The sequence below is a fragment of the Passer domesticus genome, chromosome Z (genome assembly GCF_036417665.1).
Source record: "Passer domesticus isolate bPasDom1 chromosome Z, bPasDom1.hap1, whole genome shotgun sequence".
In the NCBI taxonomy this organism is placed as follows: Eukaryota; Metazoa; Chordata; class Aves; order Passeriformes; family Passeridae; genus Passer; species Passer domesticus.
In genome coordinates, this window is record NC_087512.1 from 63922111 (window position 1) to 63941724 (window position 19614).

Sequence of the window (19614 nt, forward strand, 5' to 3'; positions counted from 1 at the left end):
AGATACATTGAAAACATCTGTTGTGGTACTAGTAGTAGACTTCTACAAATTGGATATGTTAGTTTGCCTATGCTACATGTTCCTTTCCCATCCAGCGCTTTTATAACCTTTTTTCTTTCATAAGCACAGAACTACAGGACACTTGCTGTCAATTTAGAATTCCTTCTGCATTCTCTCCCCACCAGGCTTGTTAAGGAGTTCAGCCCAGAATTGTGTTTTTCTCCCTTTTTAGGTTTTAAGATGAAACACTGGTTTTGAGCATTCTTCTTGCTTTTTGCTAACTGCTGGTCAGCATTTGTCGTTCTGCCAGTAGAAATGCTCCTGGTCATTTGCTTGCCAGAAGGGCTAATACTGGATATGACAGGACCTTTATACTGTTTTCCTGTAGCAAGGTTATCTGTAGTGGATTGTTAAGCAGCGTTTAACCTGTAGTGCTGATTAATTGTCTGCATATTTTGAATCAAGTATGTTTTCTGACTATAAGATTTTAGTCTATTTAGTGAAAGCTAGGCGTTCTGAAAGCAGCAAATCTTGCCAAGAAAAGGGAGAGCAAGAGCCTGAACAAAAACATTAAATCTTTATAACAGGTTAAATTTGATCTGAAAAGTAATTGGCTGTTTCATAACTGTCTAAATGCCTGGTGGTTATAAAAACCTCAGTGCTGTTGATTCTATGTGTCCAAGCAGTATTTGTATAGTGTAGTTCTTGCAGGTTCATTGTTGTGTTGAGCAACTCATTGTTGCTCTTACTTTATGGGAGCCTGTGCTTAAATCTCCTTCCAAGGGACAAACAGGTACTAAATCATGGATGAGAAACAGTGGTTTGCATGGTATTGTGGCATCCTGCTGGCACTGTGGTAAGAAGTAAGCTGCCACATCAGTGAGTTCTGAGTGCCATATAATACTGGTCTTCTGTAGGTTCTTTAATGATATGTTACAACCCTTCTAGAAACAGGTAATTTACATGAAAATTGAAGTTTTCAGCTTTAAAATTAAAACAGACTTCCAGTCTTTATGAGTGTAGAGACAGACAGGAGGCGTGATCTCAGTTTATCAGCCAAGACCAACTGAAAAATATCTTCTTTTCCTCCTCTGGTACTGACTGAGTATTTAAGGCCCTTTTTTCCATTGTGCTTCAAAAATATTGGATCCTGCTGCAGAAGTTTGGCTGAAGTTAGAGGTATTAGGTAAGAAATTTTAGGTGAATACATATTTTCTGAAATTCTGTTCTACTTCATTGTCCCTGTTTCACAATGCTTCCCCTTAATTGTTCCTTCAAACTAGGCCCTTGCCAGCCAATTTTTAGTGTCAGTTTCTTGTTCACTTGGGCTCTGTTCTTGCTCTTTCAGGTTGAAGCCCTGCAGAATGCCCATTATTGACATTTGTTCTGCTTTCCTTCTCAAAGTTGTAGTCCTTCATTTTAAGTCTGACAGCCTGGTTTTTGTATAGTTGAGATGATTAGTCTGAATTTCTTTCCCAAAGAATGTTTTTTTGATTTCTCATTGAAGAGGGTAAAATAAATATATCTGTGTAGTTGAAAGAAGTATTTTTTGACAACTAATACAGAAACTTGTCCTATTTGACAGACTTCTTGAATTTCTTCTCAATTTAGGTTTAATTTGTAGTAATGTGTATGGGCAGCAAAAGGTGGAAGTAAGGAACTGTGGTGAAGATATGCTAGGAAGAGACAATAGAATATGTCAAAACACAATGGGTTGTAAGAGAAATGGTGGATTCTGTGGGTGTTAATTTTGACTGTGTGAACCTTGATTTAGCTGGAGATTGTGCTTCAGGTTTATATCAGCTGTAAAGGTTGACTTGACATTTAATGCACTGGGCTTTTTCAAGAGAGTGACTTTCACACAAATGTTTTACCGTAGTTATGCTAGATTGGTGGTGGTCTTGTCTTACTCTGTAAAATGATACGCTCTACTATTTAGCATGTCTGCTGGATAGGGCTTTAGTTGGAAAATTCAGTGTTTTACACTGGAAGAAAATTACTGTGGCCATCACAAACAGACCAGGTGATATTTTTATGTACCTGTAAAGGTGCTGCTTATCTTCAGTAGAAGGGTCAGATCTTCTTATAGTAGGGGAACTAGCTGCTTTCTGTTGTGGATCTGCCCTGGGACAGGTACGGGTGGCCACTGAGAAGCGCTGTGGGTGAAGGAGTACAGAGCTGGTTCAGCATGAAATGACATCTTACCTCTTCTGCAGCCGGTACAGAGTGAGTGCTGGAAGGTGCTTAAGGTCTTCCATGTCTGTGAGTCGCAAGTGCCATGGTAATCTCTTCAGAAGCCTGAGTGAAACAAAATGGACGAAACAAATGAGGATTTGCAGGGGTTGTTGAAAGCTTCCTCCTATCTTTATTGCCCTGACTTATTTGCCAGGATGTTCATAGAACAGATCTGAAGCATTTTCATATGTTCTTACTATTGGTTTTGTTTAGTACTTATGTTTATTTCCCTTCCTTTTTTTCAGCTTGCACTTGTTTACTTCTTTTTTTTTTTTAATTGTGAGAAGACGCTAAAGGTCTACACTAGCTAAAAACATGGATTTGTTAGCATGCTAGGCATGCAGAAATACTTCTCCTCTGCCCCATTAAGTGCTTTTCAGTTAGTATATCACAGATTCTGGCACTATTCTTACATCATTTTTTTTTCTGTAACAAGTTTTATACCAGAAGTAAAAATAATTTTATAGTTCTTTCATATTTGAAAAAAATTGCCCTGAAGTATGTACCACCTTGTGACTAATAAATACTTTGCCTTGACACAAATGCCGAAATGTGTCACTACTCTCAAAACGTTGATTAACATTGCAGGATGTTGAATGTCTTCTAAGTAAACAAACACAACAATTGCCAGATATATGTTGCGTTTTTCTTTCAAGAAAATGAACCATTTTGATGCCTTAGGCAGCATGCTATTTATTAATTAAAACTTATACAACTATGTTTAAAACAGAAAACAGACATGAATTGTACAGGAAAACAAAGTAATTTTTAAGGTGAAGCAATATAAAACAGGAGTTACAGCTGCTCCTCAGCTATAAACTCAGGCCAGTGTGCTGCCACATGTATTGTATTTGTTCTGAGCTCTCTACAGTATTCTGGGATAAGTGTGTATTAGAAGTGAAATAGAGACTTGAATTTTTTTATTTTTGGTGGTTTGTTCTTGAGTCTACACAGAGTACACAGTATTTAACAGCTTCAGAAAAGTCTTAAAAGTCAGGCTTCTTTGTATATTGTTTTTGTCTCTAGTGGCATTGTCTTTTGATCCTGGCTAAGGCTTGGTTTCTGTACTGGAGTAATAAACTGTTTAAGTAGCTGGTAGAACGTCCTTTCTAACTTCAGGAGCAGAGGGCTTGAACCATAGTTGTTTTTGTCCTTAGTGGTTAGGTGTTCTATCAATAGGTGGTACTGTTACTAGTTGCCTGCTTTGGCCTCCTTCCACCCCTGTAACCCATAACTTAGGATCTGAGTCCTTTTCTGTTGACCACTATCAATTTTCTTGACTGAACGATACTTTTTTTTTCTTGATGAAAAATAGAAAGTTGCTTAGTTTGGTTTTTTATTTTTAATGTACTATCTTTATGCTCCTGAAGGAATCAGAGTTAATTTTGTAATTTCATTGAAGCTTGTGGAGAGAAAAATGTTTTTTAGTTTTATCATTCTTATATAATTTCCTGGAAAATACAGGCTAGCACAGGGACTTAACAGACTTGTCCATTGGTGTGATTGACTTTAGCATGTACACAGAATACACTCTAGATTGTTCTGTGCTTTTGGGTGGGATAGGCTATGCACTATTGTTTTCACTAACCAAGATGTAATCAAGTTAGAGAAAATCAAAGCAGAATTCTGATTAAAAATTCAACTGCTTTTATAAGTTATGTAACTTTTCTTTAAAGCATCTTCTGATTCGTAAACTGTGGGCTTACTGTTATTAAAGCTATGCTCAAAATGAGGTGGACCAGACTTGGAACATCTTAACTCGGTCCCTTTATGTGGTCTACATGCTTTAATTTATTTTATTAAATGTAAACTTCCTCATTTCTATGACAAATTGAAGTTTGAATGGTGCGTTGTCAGAGCAGCTGACAGACTGCAGGCTGACCTGCTGAAGTTCTTCCTGCTGTCCTGTTCCTATATCCTGTGCAAAGTCAGTCTGAGGTGGGGTCTTTCCCTAACTGTGGTCTTGACTAAACTCCCTAACCATCTTGTACTGGCCTTGGTGGTTAAGATATGTCATGATACATAGTTTCCTTCTCATATACTTAGTTATGTGGTGGCCAGTGCTTGTTATGTAGTTCTGCTATTCATCACGCCTACAGATAAATGCAGTATACCCTTAGTTTGTAAGTGTAAATTGTATAGCTGCAAGAAATTTTGGAAGTTCTGTGTTTGAGCTGTGTCCATGGGAGAACCTTTTGCCACCCTTTACTGTCACTGTAGGATGCAGGTCATGTATTGCTATTCACAGTACAAGGTCTTTGGCATCGCTTTATTCTGTTAATGATTTTAGCTGAATTTAGGTATTGGATTGGTAAGAGATTAACAAAGATGCAGCTACAATATTTACTAGAAGAGAGGAGATGCTAGATTAAAAAGAATTTGTGTGTAAATTATCTTGGCAGATGGTAAGATTTTGTATTTCCACTTCTTTTTATTCACTAAGGCCAAGAAGATCATTTTGTGGAAGCCTTGTGGTTCTGTTGTTGTGTACTTCATTTGTGCATGAGCTGTACCTTAATAATACTTGAATATAACTTCAGATTAATGATGAAAAAAGAATTTGAACGGTATTTTTTAAAAAAAATATATTAAAAATTCTACTGCTCATATGCTTACCTGGGTTTTGTCCTCTCAGCATTAATGATTCAAAAAGCAAACTTATTTTTGTTGTTAAGATCTGCATATGGTACAACACACATGAGTAGATCTGTGGATTAATAAATCACCATTTTTAGGTGGTTTACTATTTATTGTTTGTTTGTTTGTTTGTTTTTTAATCCTGAAAATAAAATAAATATCAAATGAAATTGAATAATTGAATCTGCAATTTGCTGATAAACTTCCACAAGAAGAGGAAGCTACTATATTCTGGATCTGTAGTTGTGTTCTATGGATTTTGTCCATCAGATCTGAGACATAAGAAGTTGCTCTATTTGACTGGTTGTAGGCAGTTTGAATGATAATTTTGACAAGAGAAAAGCACATCTGTCCTGGAGTCCAGGATAATTTGAGGGAAATGCATTGTATACAAAAACTTAACATTTGTGGAGTGTGATACTGTTCACTGACTCAAACCACTGGCAGTTCTGAGAGTTGACGTCAGTGCTTCTGTACCATCTGATTGTCATCTAAATTTGTGTTTTATAGCTTGAAACAGTTGGATGGCAGCTTAATCTTCAAATGGCAGAGTCCATGCAGGCAAAGCTGAAGTCTCCTCAGGCTGTGCTAGAGCTGGGAGTGAGCAATGAAGATTCAAAGGTAAGAAATATATAAGTCAGCAGAATTGGGAGGAGTTGTGGTGATGGCCTTGTGTTAAAGCTCTGATAAAGGCATCCATTGGAACTCTTAAGTGTTGTTATTCTTGTCATTATTTTCATTTTTATATTCTATATAGTAAACACTTGGGAATTGTGAAATACTGATATAGTAGCATAAATATTCAGCAGACTGAGAGCTGTGTTACCAGCTCTTTGGGCTGTAACACGAGAGATAGGGAATATGGTTATTTTAGATCTCTGAAGTTTTTTGTAGATAGTTTATTTTTATCACGTAGCATGTGATTGTAGTTCTTATGCTTTTAATACATAGTAGGTTGCAGCCTTCTGCCATGTGTGTAGTTATGTAAGACATTGCTCATCACTTGCAACTTTTCTGTGCTAATGATGTATATATTTGGGTGATGACACTATGTGAGGCCACAGAAACCCAGTATTTGGTGGTTTTAAGGTAGCATTTTAAGTTCAAGGATTTTAATGACTTGGTAGCATATCAGAACCCAAACTCACTAAAGAACATAATTTTTTATTTATAAAATCTGTGTCTTTGGTTAGCCAGTGTGTTTCAAATTAGATACATGATTTGCTTTTAACCTTATAATGCTAATGGAAATTGGAATTTAGTTCTGTGGTGTCTGTCAGACAGTTTGCCTGTGTCAGAATATTTACCCATGGAAAATTCAGTATAAGGAGTTTGAAGAGAGAAACCAGAACTCAGTGCTTTAGCATTGCATTTAATTCAGTAATTTTACTCATGTGAATGGAATTTCTGATTTATGGTGAAATAAAAGAGAATACACAGCTTATGTTTGTGATTCTCACTAAGACTTGCAGCAGTTGTATTTTTTTCAGTGTTTCATTGCTGCAGATACAGGAACTGGACAAAATTTTATGCACAAGCCACATTAGTGAGCATTGAATACAGATTCAGTTCTTAATGGCAAAACTATTAAAAATATAGATAGAAAAATGTCACTTTCATGTAAGACAGAAAGTTCTGTTTATTGTACTAACAGAATTCAGATAGTGGACTTTTTATACTATTTCCTCTCTTATGTCTTTTTGTGGTTATGTTTAGATATCAAGATCAGAATTACTTTGAGGTAATTACAAGCTTAGAATAAATTTGTGGTGGGCATTTAGATGAAACAATGCAACAAGAAAACTGATGCTCTCACAGTACAGACACTACAATTTAAAAATCTGGATTTGTGTGAAGATATCTGCAGGATTATGTCCTAGTACATAAGATTGACTAATATTTGCTTAGTGTGGGTAATTTTTCTGCTCTATCTTGCATCTTTGTGATCTCCTGGTGCATTAAGTATTGTATCTGAAAATCGTAGCTACTGAATACTTCTTTTCCTCTATGAAATTATGTGCGTGCCTTTTGTCCAGAAATGTGGTGTGAATTTAAAATGTATATTCTTAATGATTGGTTTATTTTTTCACTTTTTTTTCATAATTCATGAATATAATGACTTGATTTTTTTTGAGGAAAGACACAAAATGATGTTACAGAGGAGCTTTTATGGTCTGGCTCATTAGGGGGCAGTAGTGCTCTTTGTCACCCTGGTTCTTTGCTTTTTTTGAGATAATACTCAGAATCAATTCTGAAGTCACTTATTGTGGGAAGTGTTTAAGTGTTTACTTTTGTAATCTGTATATGACAATATAAGTTTCTCTTGTGTATAGAAAAAAATAAAGCCTATTAATAAAAAAAACCATACTGAGCAAGGCAAATGAAATGGGCTATAATTTTCACTTTTGCTAACTAAAATTAATAATACCAATACATTTGTGTTTACTACAAATCACACTACTTAAAGAATATTTAAACTCTTCTTATTCACAAGATGACATTTAAAATGAGTATTTAAATTATCTCTTCAGGAGGTAATCATAAAACCTTTGGCTATATGGATGTTACTTGTGTGTTAAGAAATAAAAAGAAATCTGTTATATGCTGTATAAATATTTATAGAGTACATTTTGTCAGCTTTGGCTGAAATGCAGAGTCCCAGAGGAAAAAATCCATCGTAATGCAAAAGTAAGGTGTTCTTTATTTCTTTCAGGTGGTTCAAGCTGCTAGTGACATTTGCATTTCCCAGGAAATAAACTGCTTGTGACTAGCAAGAGTTGTGATCAGAGCTCATGATTTTTGTTAAACTGTTTTTACTGGGTTTTGTTACAGATTTGCTGTTTGCTTATACTCAGACATGGAATTACGCTTGTGTTAGACCCAGTGTGAGCAGGGGGTGGATCAGGTAGGCTGCCAGACACAGCCTTCCAGCCAAGTTGTCCTTTGATCTAGGCTGCTTTGGATGCTGCTGACATTTTGTATGAGAAAGAGAAAAAAAAGGAGCTTCCAATTAAAAATCCAATTAACAGTGTTTTATTACAATGATTAAATTTTTCAAATGTTTAATTCATCACAGAATCTGAGGGAAGTGAAATGTCGATGAACTAGACATATGAAACAAACTGGTATAATAGGAAACGTATTTTTGATTTGCAAGATCCCTTTGCTTCCCTTATGACATTTTGATGAGTTTAGGTGGCATTTGAGAAATAATGTGTAACTTATCAGCTGTGTAGAGGTTTTTTTTTAAATAGTAAATTTGTTTTCAGATTTTTGGGCTGTTGATTGCAACATGACAATCTGGAGATTCTGTACAGGGTATCATTATTTTTATGGCTATAGGTTCAGTTGACCAGTAGAAGGAGCACAAATTCAAAATCCTGACAATCTGTGTTGCTGATTTAGATTTTTGATTTGCAAACAAAGACTGATGCCAGAAAGTACTGTGTTTTTTTAGGATTTCTCTCCTCCAGTAATCTATTTGGTAACTATCCACATAGACACACACTCACATTCCTTCCCACTATTAATAGCAGTAATTCCTTAGGCTGTCTAGTCACAGACTTTTTTAAACTACTGTGATAATTTTTTATAATCATAGGAGAAGCCACACAAATAAATAAATAAATCATGCAAAGTGTGTAGAAAGATTGAAGGGCTTCAGAAATGTCACACAATTGGTGCTGAATATCTTCACAGAGGAATATGGGAAGTAGGAGTGTGTTCTTAAAGAGTTGTTGCTATTACTCATCATTAGGAAGATGCAGTAAGGCGCATTACTATATAAGGTATTTGTTACTGTGTATTTTCACACATGATCTGTAGTTACCATTTATGCTGAAAATTGTTAGGATAAATAAATTATTCTTGCCCAGTGTTGTCTCTCGATAGTTATACAATTTTCTTCTGTAAATCCACTCCACAGATTTTATTAGATTCAGCTATGTAATTGCAATTTGTCCTATGGAAAGCTTTGCTCTTTTCTTGTTTTCCTTCTCCTTATTTAATCTGTGAATTTATTCTTAACCATAAAGAACTTATTGGGGGAGCTCTATTTTTAGAGAGCTGTATAGATATTCCTTGTGAAAAATCAATATTTTGCTTCTTTTGTTCCTTCTTTGTAGATGTATATGAAGAATTTTTACAGGATTTTGTCTGCTAATGCAAGACGAAAAATAACTGATAATTGTGCTGGTTTGTTGAACCTGCTGTTGAACCTGTTGAACTTTTGGCAAATAATACTTTTGACAAAAGACAGATAATATTATCTTGATTTACTTTTATTTCCTTTTAAATAATTTCCCCTAACATCAAGATGCTTTAACAGGGGAATGTAACACATGAGAGACTGCAACAAATTAAGAGAGATGGGTAATTGCTAACCAAATTAATTTTAATCAGGACAAATGCCAGATTCAGCACCTGGGATGGGACAACCTTGGATGTACGGGCAGACTGGTGAATGAGATGCTGGATGGCAGTCCTGTGAAAAGTGATGTGGGGGTTGATAACAAGTTGGACATGAGCCAGCAGTGCCCTGGCAGCCAGGAGGGCCAAGCATGTCCTGGGGAGCATCAGAGACAGCATCACCAGCTGGGCAAGGGAGGGGATTGTCCTGACCTGCTCTGCTCTGGGGTGGCCTCACCTCAAGTGCTGGAGGCTGTTTTGAGGAGTGCAGCAAAGATGGTGAAGGGTCTAGAGGTGAAGTGATATGAGCTGCAGCTGAGGTTGCTTGCTCTGTTCAGCCTGGAGAAGGAGAGACTGAGGAGAGATCTCATTGCAGTCCAGAGCTTCCTTGTGAGGGTAGAGGAGGGGCAGACACTGATCTCTTCTCTGTGGTGACAGTGACAGAACCTGACTGAACATCATGAAGCCGTGTCAAGGGAGGTTTTGGCTGGATATTAGTAAGAGGTGGTTCACCCAGGGGTGGCAGGGCCCAGGAACAGGCTCCCAGCAAAGCTGTCACAGCACCAGGCCTGACAGAGCTCAAGAAGCTTTTGGACAATGTTCCCAGGCACATGGTCTGACTCCTGGGGCTCTGAAGGGCCAGGAGTAGGAGCTGGACTTTGATGATCCTTGTGGGTCACTTCCAGCTCAGGATGATCTGTGATTCTATGAAAATCAGACTGCAGTCTGATTATGTTTGAAACTGAGGTGATACTACATATTCATCATTCTGCAGAGTAAGTAGAAATCTAGAAATCTGGAATTATTATCTTTTACTTGTTAAAATAACAGCATATATGTTGGGCCTTTTTTTTCCTCCTGTTTTTTACAGACTTTTTATATATTTTTGGACAGTGAACAAAATTTATACCTTTTTGCTCTGTTTACTTCAATAAGTACACTGCTCTGCTTTCTGAGTTTGCCATTGTGATTACTTTTCCCATCTCTTATAAAAAAAACCCAAAGCCAAGTAAATGAGAAATCTTCTATCAGAGCTACATCAGTTACTTAATTCACACTCTAGATTCTCTGCAGCCCGTATGGCATACTGGCAGGACCTGCACACTGATCGATGTGTAAGGAAAAATGGTGGTACTTCCCCTTCCACCTCAGTTTAGCCCTTTGTTTTTCTCTGAAAAGAATTTGTGTTTGTGGAGTGGCACAACAGTGGTGGATGCTAGTAATATGATCCCACTTCTGAGATGTAGGAAGTGGCAGAATTGAGCATGTTCTCCTTTCATTTGTCATGTCAGTCCTTGCCTTTGGGGATGATGCATTTATGTGGTGCTTTTTTCTTTTTCTTCACAATAGAGGAGTAATGTTTATTTGTAGGGCCTTCAAAAGAGAGGACACTTGAAAGTAATAATGCTGAACTATGATGAGGTCCAAACATGAAACAATTGTAAATTGCTTCCAATGTTCATCAGTTCCCTCTCAAGCACTTTCTTTTATGATGAGAACATCACCTTTTTCCTTCTCACAGCACAAACAGCCTTGTATGTACACCGAACTGAGCTTAGTTTTCTCATCAAGAGTATTTGTAAGTCTCTAACAATTGCAAAAAGAAAGTAGGACAGGCCTTGGATGAATGCAAAAATATTTAAGGATTAGCTTGAGAGAAAAGGGTTTCTTCATTCCTATTCAGAGGAGTTAATTGGAGACCTGGATAGCTTCAGACAGCACAGTCCTGGTTCAACATTTTTCTGTGCTTCTGAACAGGCAATGTTGCTGCTTTTGGCAAGGTGTACATCATTAAATGAGTTTTGTTTGGAATATTAAACCCTAATAAATATTGCTGCTGTTAGGAAAGAAGAAAGTTCCCTAAGAGGAGGTTTCAGAATATGAGAAAAGTCCTCATATTTGTAGGAGTGGTAGTGAGAATGACAGTATAATCTTGAGTGTGTGGAAAAACTCAGAAAAATGAGCCTGAAATTTATAACTTGATTCCAGCAGTCAAATTGCAACGGAAAGATGACAGAAATTTAATTGCTCCACCATGAGTGACAGAAATTCTGCACTTATGATGAAGAGCAAATCTTGCATTAGACTGTTTGGTTTTGATCTATCATAGCTATTACCTCTGATTAAATCCATTTAAATAGAGGAAAAAATGAAGCTGCAGTCCGGAATTTTTAAAATGCCCTCTAAAAAGAGGACTTTTTTATTTTCTTACTAGCATAGAAATGGATGCCCATGTAACCTGTGTTCTGTAAGTCTGAAGTAGTTTGACATTTTTCCTAGTAACCGTTTGTCAGATGGTGTGGCTCCAGGAGTATGCACTCACCTCTGGAAATTCTACTGCAGCATGTACTTATAATCTGACTTCATTTGTGATTTTACCTTATTTAATTATCCTGCTTATAGTAAGGATCTCTTTTCACTATACTTACATTTCTTTCACCTGGCTATATGCAAAATTTATGAATACAGACTCTATCACATAAATTTACAAACCCTGTAACTGATTACAGCCTCTACACATGCGCTGTTCATGGCAGAACATTCTTAGGACTTTCTCCTTGGTTTTGTGTCTTGGAAGTAAAGAAGAAGATGGTGCCAGTTGACTGTTTATAGTTGGTTGCAGCCTTGGGCAGCCTCAGCCTACAGTTAGAAATGAATCTCTTGTTTTGTGCTGGAGTAAATTTAATTGTCTGTGATGTGTAGCTGTATTGTTGTCAGTCCCGATAAACAGCTGAAAAGTAGTTCAAATACTGAAATTTAAACTTGGTGACCCATTTCATTGCCAGGCAGAGTTGAACTTTAGGGCCTTGAGGGAGTTTGAAAAACAGAAAGATCTGGTGAGCCTTTCTTATTTAATGCAGTTGTCTGTAACATCTTTTTTCTTAGAAAACTTTTTTCATGTTTGCCCCAAACTGGTTTTGTAGGCTTGGTACTTCAGTCTTTTCAGATGAAGACAAATCCCTGGGATTCATGGCAAATTCTCAAGCATTTATATACTTTATTGCCTGTTAGTCTCAGAAACTATGCAGTGCCTTAAGAGATGAACTGTTGCTTTTATTTGTATGTAGCAATGGAAGATAACCCTATTTGTTTAGTACCTTTGCTATGCTTTTGCAGAACTTCTGGACATTATTTTTCCCTTTGCATTTACTGAGACAATAAGTTCTGTGGTAACTTCAGAAATATGTTAAAAACCATCGTCTCTCCCATGTCTGTTTCCTACCCGCTCTATGGTAGAAAGATAAAATAGTCTAAGAAATGGGTGAGGTTAGGAAGAGATGAATGTGAAAGTTGGACTTGCTCTAACAGCAAATCTAAGATTACCAATATTGCTCTTCTGCCTTTTCCTCTGTCACACTGATGATGACTGCTGCCTTTGAGAATTGAAGGCGTAGGCAGAAGTGGACAAGGTATAACAAAAAGAATGGCAGCAGAGCTGGTGAAAGGTCTGGAGTCTGATGAGAAGGGGCTGAGGGATCTGGAGATGTTCAGCCTGGAGAAAAGGAAGCCAAGGGGAGACCTTGAAAGATGGCTTTCTACGACTGCCTGAAAGAAAGGCATAAGGAGTCAGTCTCTTCTCCCAGGCAAGATAGGACAAGAAGAAATGGTCTCAATTTGCACCAAGGGAGGTTTAGATTGGATATTAGGAAAAATACCTTCACTTAGAGGGTAGTCAGACATTGCATATGAATCTGCTAAATTTGGGTTAAGAAACTACAGATTCTGTTACTGTGTAAAATAAGTAAAGGAAAATACTGTGCAGCCCAAAGGAGAAAACCTGATCTGTATCAGAGCATTTGCATCTTGCCAGGGTCAAGCCCCACAGCTTACTTTGGGACCACTTTGGGGCTGTGCATCCTGTACCTAGTAACGTTTTCTACTCCATACATAATCTGTCGCATGTCTTGTGGAAAGATATGTGCTTGTCTTTTCTTCCTGATAGTGTCAATGCTCATATCAGAAGAGGCTGTGGAAACAGTTGAATGGATGACAAGGAGCAGCTGCCAACTCAATTCAGTACCATGCAGATCACACCTTGCTTTTGTGTCATGTAGCTTTAAAAAATTATGGTGAAAAGGACCATTTCCAATTACTCTATTGGTTCACACCTTGCCAGCAGGTCTAATACCTTAGACTATTACAAACTAATTAGGTGTTTTATGTGACAGGCATCTCACCAGGTCTGCTCAGAGCAGTATAGAAAGAGCTCACACTTCTTCATTTGCATTCAGTTTACATTTCTGTTCACCACTGTAATTCTCTCCTGTGCTTTACTTTTTCTTTGTCAGCTCTTTAAATTCATTGTTTTGTGAGTTTTGGTACAAAATGGTACTGTCAAGGAAAAGTAATCTTGTGGTAATGAGTTTCAAACCAAGCATCTTTGGAGGTTAATAGCATGGTTTTGAATTTAAAAGCAATTTTATTGCCCACTTTGTCAAATTGCTGGACTTTCATTCCTGTTCCTAATTTTTTTTTGTCAGTTTGTAACTAATATAATTGCCAAATCTAGCTTTCTGGAGAAATAGTACATCTGTTCTTGAAAGAGTAGAAAGTTAGCATCTCCTGTGTTGCTAACATCGTGTCCTGCAATAAATATGCAGTACATGCTGTCAAACAGTATCAACACTGAGCATTTGACATCAAACAGGTGTCTGACAATGTTGTGACACCCTTTCCGGTCCCTCTTCAGGTGGAAGAAGGTAGGTCATCACCTCAATCATATGCAGAGAAGACAATTTTCACTTGTCTTTTTTCCTGTTGTTTACCAATGATGGGAGTCTGGTATCCGAAACTGTGTTGCATCTCAGTTTGTGCCACTTGGCTTTGTATGAATTTTTAACAAACTTTAAAAGCTGCTATGACAAGTGACCTTTTTTCACTGGTTGAAATACATGAAATATGACCTCTTTCACAGGATAACCACAACCCACAGCATGGCCTACAGCTGAGAAAATCTTGTTCAGTGTGATTGTATAAAATTACTACTAATGAAATAAAACATATTTCTAGAAGTGCATGCTCAGTGGCAAGACAGCAAGAGAAAGAGATTTTAAGGGAGAGAGGAAAAACATTTTTTTTTCCATATTGAGACAGATCCTGTTACTAAGAATACATTTGCAAGCCTTGGAGTAATGAATGGATAATACAAAAGGCGAAAGAGAGCCAAAGCTACTGAAAATGTTTGTCTCTTTTTTTAGTAATGTGTGATTTGCAGCTTTTTGTATTACCTCTGGTGCATAGAGGCAGGCAGCAAACTTTTAACAAGGTTAAGAATACTAGATTATTTCTCTGTCCTCTTTTGCAATGTCAACAGAAACAAGAAGTTGGGAGATATCTGTGCTTGGAAATAAGTCTTGTTAGGAGACTGGGAATTTGACAGCAAAAACATCTGCCAATATGTAGATTACTATGGAGCTCTACTCCTACTAGTTCTCTGTTGGTGTACAGTTCTTTCATTAGGTACTTCAGCACTAAAGGGTTGACTTGTCTGCTTCATGGCATGGAGTAATGTATTAAAGAATCATAGAATCCTTAAGGCAGGAAAAGACCTTCAAGATCATAAAATCCAACCAGTGACAGCATTTCTAACCCGTATCCCCAATGCCACATCCATGTGCTGTTTGAACATTTTGGGGATGGTGATTCCACCATTTCTGTAGGCAGCCCATTCCGATGCCTGATCATGTCAGTGAAGAAGTTTTTCCTGATGTCTTTAGGAGAGTCACAGGCTTAAGCTTTCTGCAGGATGGACACAGTACCTTAGGGGCTGGCAACAGGCAATTTAGATGTGCCATCATACCTAGTAGTTCTGGAAGTTTTGCAGGCTGGAACTGAGTATAGGATTCGGTAACTGCACATAGGAGTTCAAATTCATGTCATCTTTACTCCTCTATTCTGAATCCTAAATAAAGGAATTTCAAAACCTACCCACATGAAAGCAAATACATATTTTGTTCAGGAACAAGTGCATTTTCAGGCAAACACTGCCTGAAAATATCTGAACTCTAGAAAGTAATTGCCTTTTTATTAGAGGATCTTAAGAATATTCAGGAGGAGAAGGTTTAATTGAAAATGCAGTTAGAGGGGAAGAAAACCTTCTGTACATTCAGGAAGGTCCTTCTGACTACAGAGAAACAATTCCTTAGCTGTTTTCTACCTTGTTGTTATTTCTGGATCACTTTGCCCTCTTCACATTCCCATTCCTTCTTCTTTTTTGTCGTCTCATCTTCATAGGAACAGATGCATTGTTCTCTTATAAAAGAAATGCAACAGATTCCAAAACATTTTTGAAATTCCTCAGACATCAGAGTTGTCATTCAAGTGGGCCAGAATTCCTCAGCTTGATGCTATGTCTAATAAATTCTATACAAGCACTGAAGGACTGCCACATATAACTAGTAGCTTTTTTCAATGGTTGTTTCTGTTTCTTTTATTATTGAACAATGGTTGATTAAGTAATATATCATTGTAATGCTTTATTAGATAGCTTCCTTTGTTGTTGAGGCCTTAGAGCCCTTCTTATGCTGTAGGGTATCTTTTGCTCGAAAAGGATGTAAAGCACAGTGTTACATGAATGTAAGATGTTTAGGCAGTTTTTACACAGTTTCATAGTTCCTGGGTGGCAGTGTAATCCTGTCTGTATATTTGAATCAGGGTTCTTGAGCATTTTAGTTTCCTCTTTCTGAATTTGTATCCTGTTTAGTGAAAATGAAAGTCTTTCTTGTGAGAACCAAAATGGGTTGGTAATAATATGAATGAAATGAAGAAAAGCCAGGTTTTAGTATTGAAATAGATTTCTTTGATTTCTTCCAAGTGCGGATGTATTTGAGACACCATACAGGAGGAAAAGGTAAATCTTTTCAGGAGAGGTACTTTGCTGTAGCAGCTTTAATTTGCCAAGGGTACTGTGGAGTCAGGTAAGCTGGCATAGTGATGTTTGAAAATGGTATAACACAGAGCAGAAGTGCATGAAACAGATATGGGGAAATGGAGGTGGTAAGGGCAGTGAAGAGCACAGAAATTCAAGAAAATAGTGTTCCTTGCCTGAAGTTGAGTTGAGCCTGAAAAAGTTTTTTGGAGTAAAACTGAAGATGATTATCATGGAGGAAAATTATGCACTCTGAGAAGGGTTATGCAGCATGATGCAGTGCTTTTTTTTCAAGCACTGAACAGTCATTCTGAAAAGCTCTTGAAAATTCAACTCAATCATAATTTGATTTTACTTTTTTAGTGAAATTGCTTTAAAATTCACATTACCATTTCAAACTGCAATTGTATGCTTTTGTGGCCTTCAGGAAGTCACAAAGCACTTGAAACCATCCTTGACTTTGCAATTGAGGCCTTTGATTCTTGTCTAGGATGATGGTATAAGTAAGTTGTGTTTGCTACTTTCAGACGAGAAGAACATTTTTCTCTGAGGGACTGCATTCCAAGGGTGAGCCACAGACCAACAGCAGATCTTTTGAGGAAGTGTGGAAATAGTAAGGCAGAAGAAGGATATGACAATTAAAAACTCCAAAAATCCCCCAAAATTACCCAAAAAAGGCATCTAATATGTCTCTTCTTTATGGATAGATAGATAGATGAAACATATTTGTTAATGCAGAGCATGTGAAGTGCAGTGCTGTAACTTAAGCACCACAGTGAGGCATCGGATTGTGGATACTTGTTCTAAATTCCTTCTTTCCTTCTTTGCAATAAAATAATTTGTTTTCAAAACATTCCAATCCAACTTGACAGACTGCTTGCTTTTTGTGGTCATGTAACTTTAGATGCTGGAAAAAGAAATAAAAAAGGGAATTCTGTTCTTCCCACTGTTTTATGACGCAGTTCAATAATGTGCTTTCATCATTGGCCTTTTTCCTTTTCCCTTCTTTCTTTTTTTGTAATAGAGATGGAAATAAAAATTGTAGACCAAACATGGATCAGCCTATAAAACTGCAAAAATAGCTTTGTGTGTCAAAACCAAAGTGCTATTATTTTAGTATGTGTTTTTATATGCAGATAAGCATGTCCCATTTGCAGACTTATGTAAAATCAATATGTGTTTAATTCTGTCAAAAAAGATTGCAGGAGTAGGGCAAGTTTGAGTGTTAGGAAGACTGCACATTAATACCACTGGAAACAACATCTGTTTGGAACAAGTAGAAAACTGCCATTGTATTTGTACGTGTGCTAATGTCTTCACGCTATCTCAGAGCTTGAAAAATTAAATTATTCTTTGGCTTTGTGGAGGCAAAGGTTTTTTTTTTTAAGAAAAGTACCTGTTTACATGGAATCACTGTTTCCTTATTTGCATCTCATTCCTAGGCTTCTGGTAGAATACTCTGTTCAGTTACAGGTTTGAGGTTTCTTGTGTGAGTGGTTTTTTTGGGTTTTTTTTTTTGCTTGTTTTTAGAACTTTTTTTGTGGGGGCAGTTTGAGTTTGTGTTTATTTTTTTTTTGCTAGAGTACTAGTATCCTTACTGAATGTAAAAGTGTTGAGAAGAAAGCCTTTGTGGCTAGAAAAGTGTCTTGCAGTTTGTGCCACAAAATGACTTCCAAGTTTAATTGACCTAAACTGTATAAAAATCACCATTCCATTTCTACCAATGGTTTCTCATAAAACTCCTGGATTTTTACACAAACTCTAAGTCATTATGAGCATTCTGAGTTAAGGTCAGGCTTTGATGTCATTAAACACCACACTCTTGGGCACTGTGGGGAGTGTGTAGTCCAGGTGCTGGAGATAATGCACCTTGGAGCAGAAGAGGGCTTGGTGCTGCTTCCTTCCTGCCTTGAATCTTAGTACAGGGAATCAGCTGCCTTCTCTCCACTTTCTGAAGTTAGTGTATAAAATAATATAGAAGATAATTGCTGATAATCCCACAGGTGGGTGAACGCTCGACAGAAAATAAAATCCAACATTTTCAGGGAGTATAAAATAGAAAATATAAAATATACTATATATAAAATAGGACACACCCATACTAGCAGAAAGATGGGTGAGGTGACCAAAAGGATCCTCCCTGTAATTATTTGATTGTAATAAAATAATTTCTTAACACAAATTTTATATCTATATATGAAAGTAGTAAGGGACTGCATGTGTACTAGTGACAGTAAAATCTGTGTTGCTCTCAGTTGTCTTCCTCTGTCTGCGGCCTGCATGGCACCTGGAAACTACTTCAAAATGGGGCAGGAAATTCTAGACCAAGGAGGAGAAGATTAGCTCTGGAACAGGCATCAAGGAAAATAGCCTATTGTGGGGGGTTCAGTTTCCTTGACTATTATTGTTAAAATGTTGGAGATGTTTTTAATCCTTAATGATGCTTAAGTGGTATTTTTTTTGCATGTAAAAGTAAATACCTTTGTCAGCAATTGTCAAGTATCCTTCAAGGCTAGCACAAAAGCAGTAGAACAAACTGTGATTGTAGATAGAAACCTTGGAAATAAAAACAAAGCCAAATCCCTTTTGCCTTCTGGCAGTTGAGAATTATGTTGATTCTCCCTCTAAATACATCAAACCCCCAAGTGTGTGGCTTTTTTTTCTGTAGAGGGTGAATGAAGTTTACATTCTCATAGTTGCACCTGTATGTTTGTAAAGTTCTGCTGCAAAATGGAGCCCTGGAATGGATTAGAAAATGAAACAAAACTGATGGCCTGAAGGTTTTTAGAAATTATGAGACCTTATGTTTCTGGTGGGATCTACAGAAAAATGGTACTAGCACTGAAAGGAATAGACTGATTTGCAGGTGGTTGTGAATTGTTAGCATGGAGTTGGGTGTGACCTAGCAAAGAAAATAACAGCTTTAAGCTGTGCCCTGTTTTTAGCTGTTAACACTTCTTTTTCACAAAATAGCATTTAGTAGGCATTTAAAGACCATCATTCTCGTTTACAGGTGTAGATAAAAGTGAGGCTCTTAAATATGTATGTTTGTCCCTTTAGTACTGCTACTAATGCAAAGATTAGGATGATTCAAACTTATTCTTTTTGGAGGCAGGAAAGATAAATTACTTGCATGAAATATGTTAAAGTTGATGCACTGGCATTTCTTTTTGATTAAATCAGTTAGAAGGAGAGAAAACTAAGCATTTTTAAAATTCCCATAAATTGAAAAAGCAGGAAATTGCTTGGCACCTCTTTTTTTTTTGTAATCATGTTTGTCCTTGTTTGTCTGAAGTGCTATTTGATTAGATTGTTTTTCTGCTATAAGTGGTGTTGTTCATATGCTCAACCTTAAAATTACATAATTTTTACTCCAAACAATTCACTTTAAAAGATCTGTGTATAAAGTTTTACAGATGAACATATTTTGTGCTGCTTTAAAATAATAACTCATTTAAAATAATTTT

The 19614-nt window shown here is 36.9% G+C and overlaps 1 protein-coding gene across 4 annotated transcripts in view; it reads left to right on the plus strand.

The window, feature by feature from the left end:
• Positions 1-19614, plus strand: part of COMMD10 (COMM domain containing 10) — a 104168-nt gene that overhangs the window by 15608 nt on the left and 68946 nt on the right. For 3 of the 4 annotated variants that reach the window (XM_064403752.1, XM_064403751.1, XM_064403749.1), the window contains one exon: positions 5383-5493. In XM_064403752.1, the coding sequence (XP_064259822.1) occupies positions 5383-5493 (111 nt within the window). Of the gene's footprint in view, positions 1-5382; positions 5494-7585; positions 7655-19614 lie in introns of those variants that run through there. The other variant, XM_064403750.1, reaches the window with a different exon arrangement.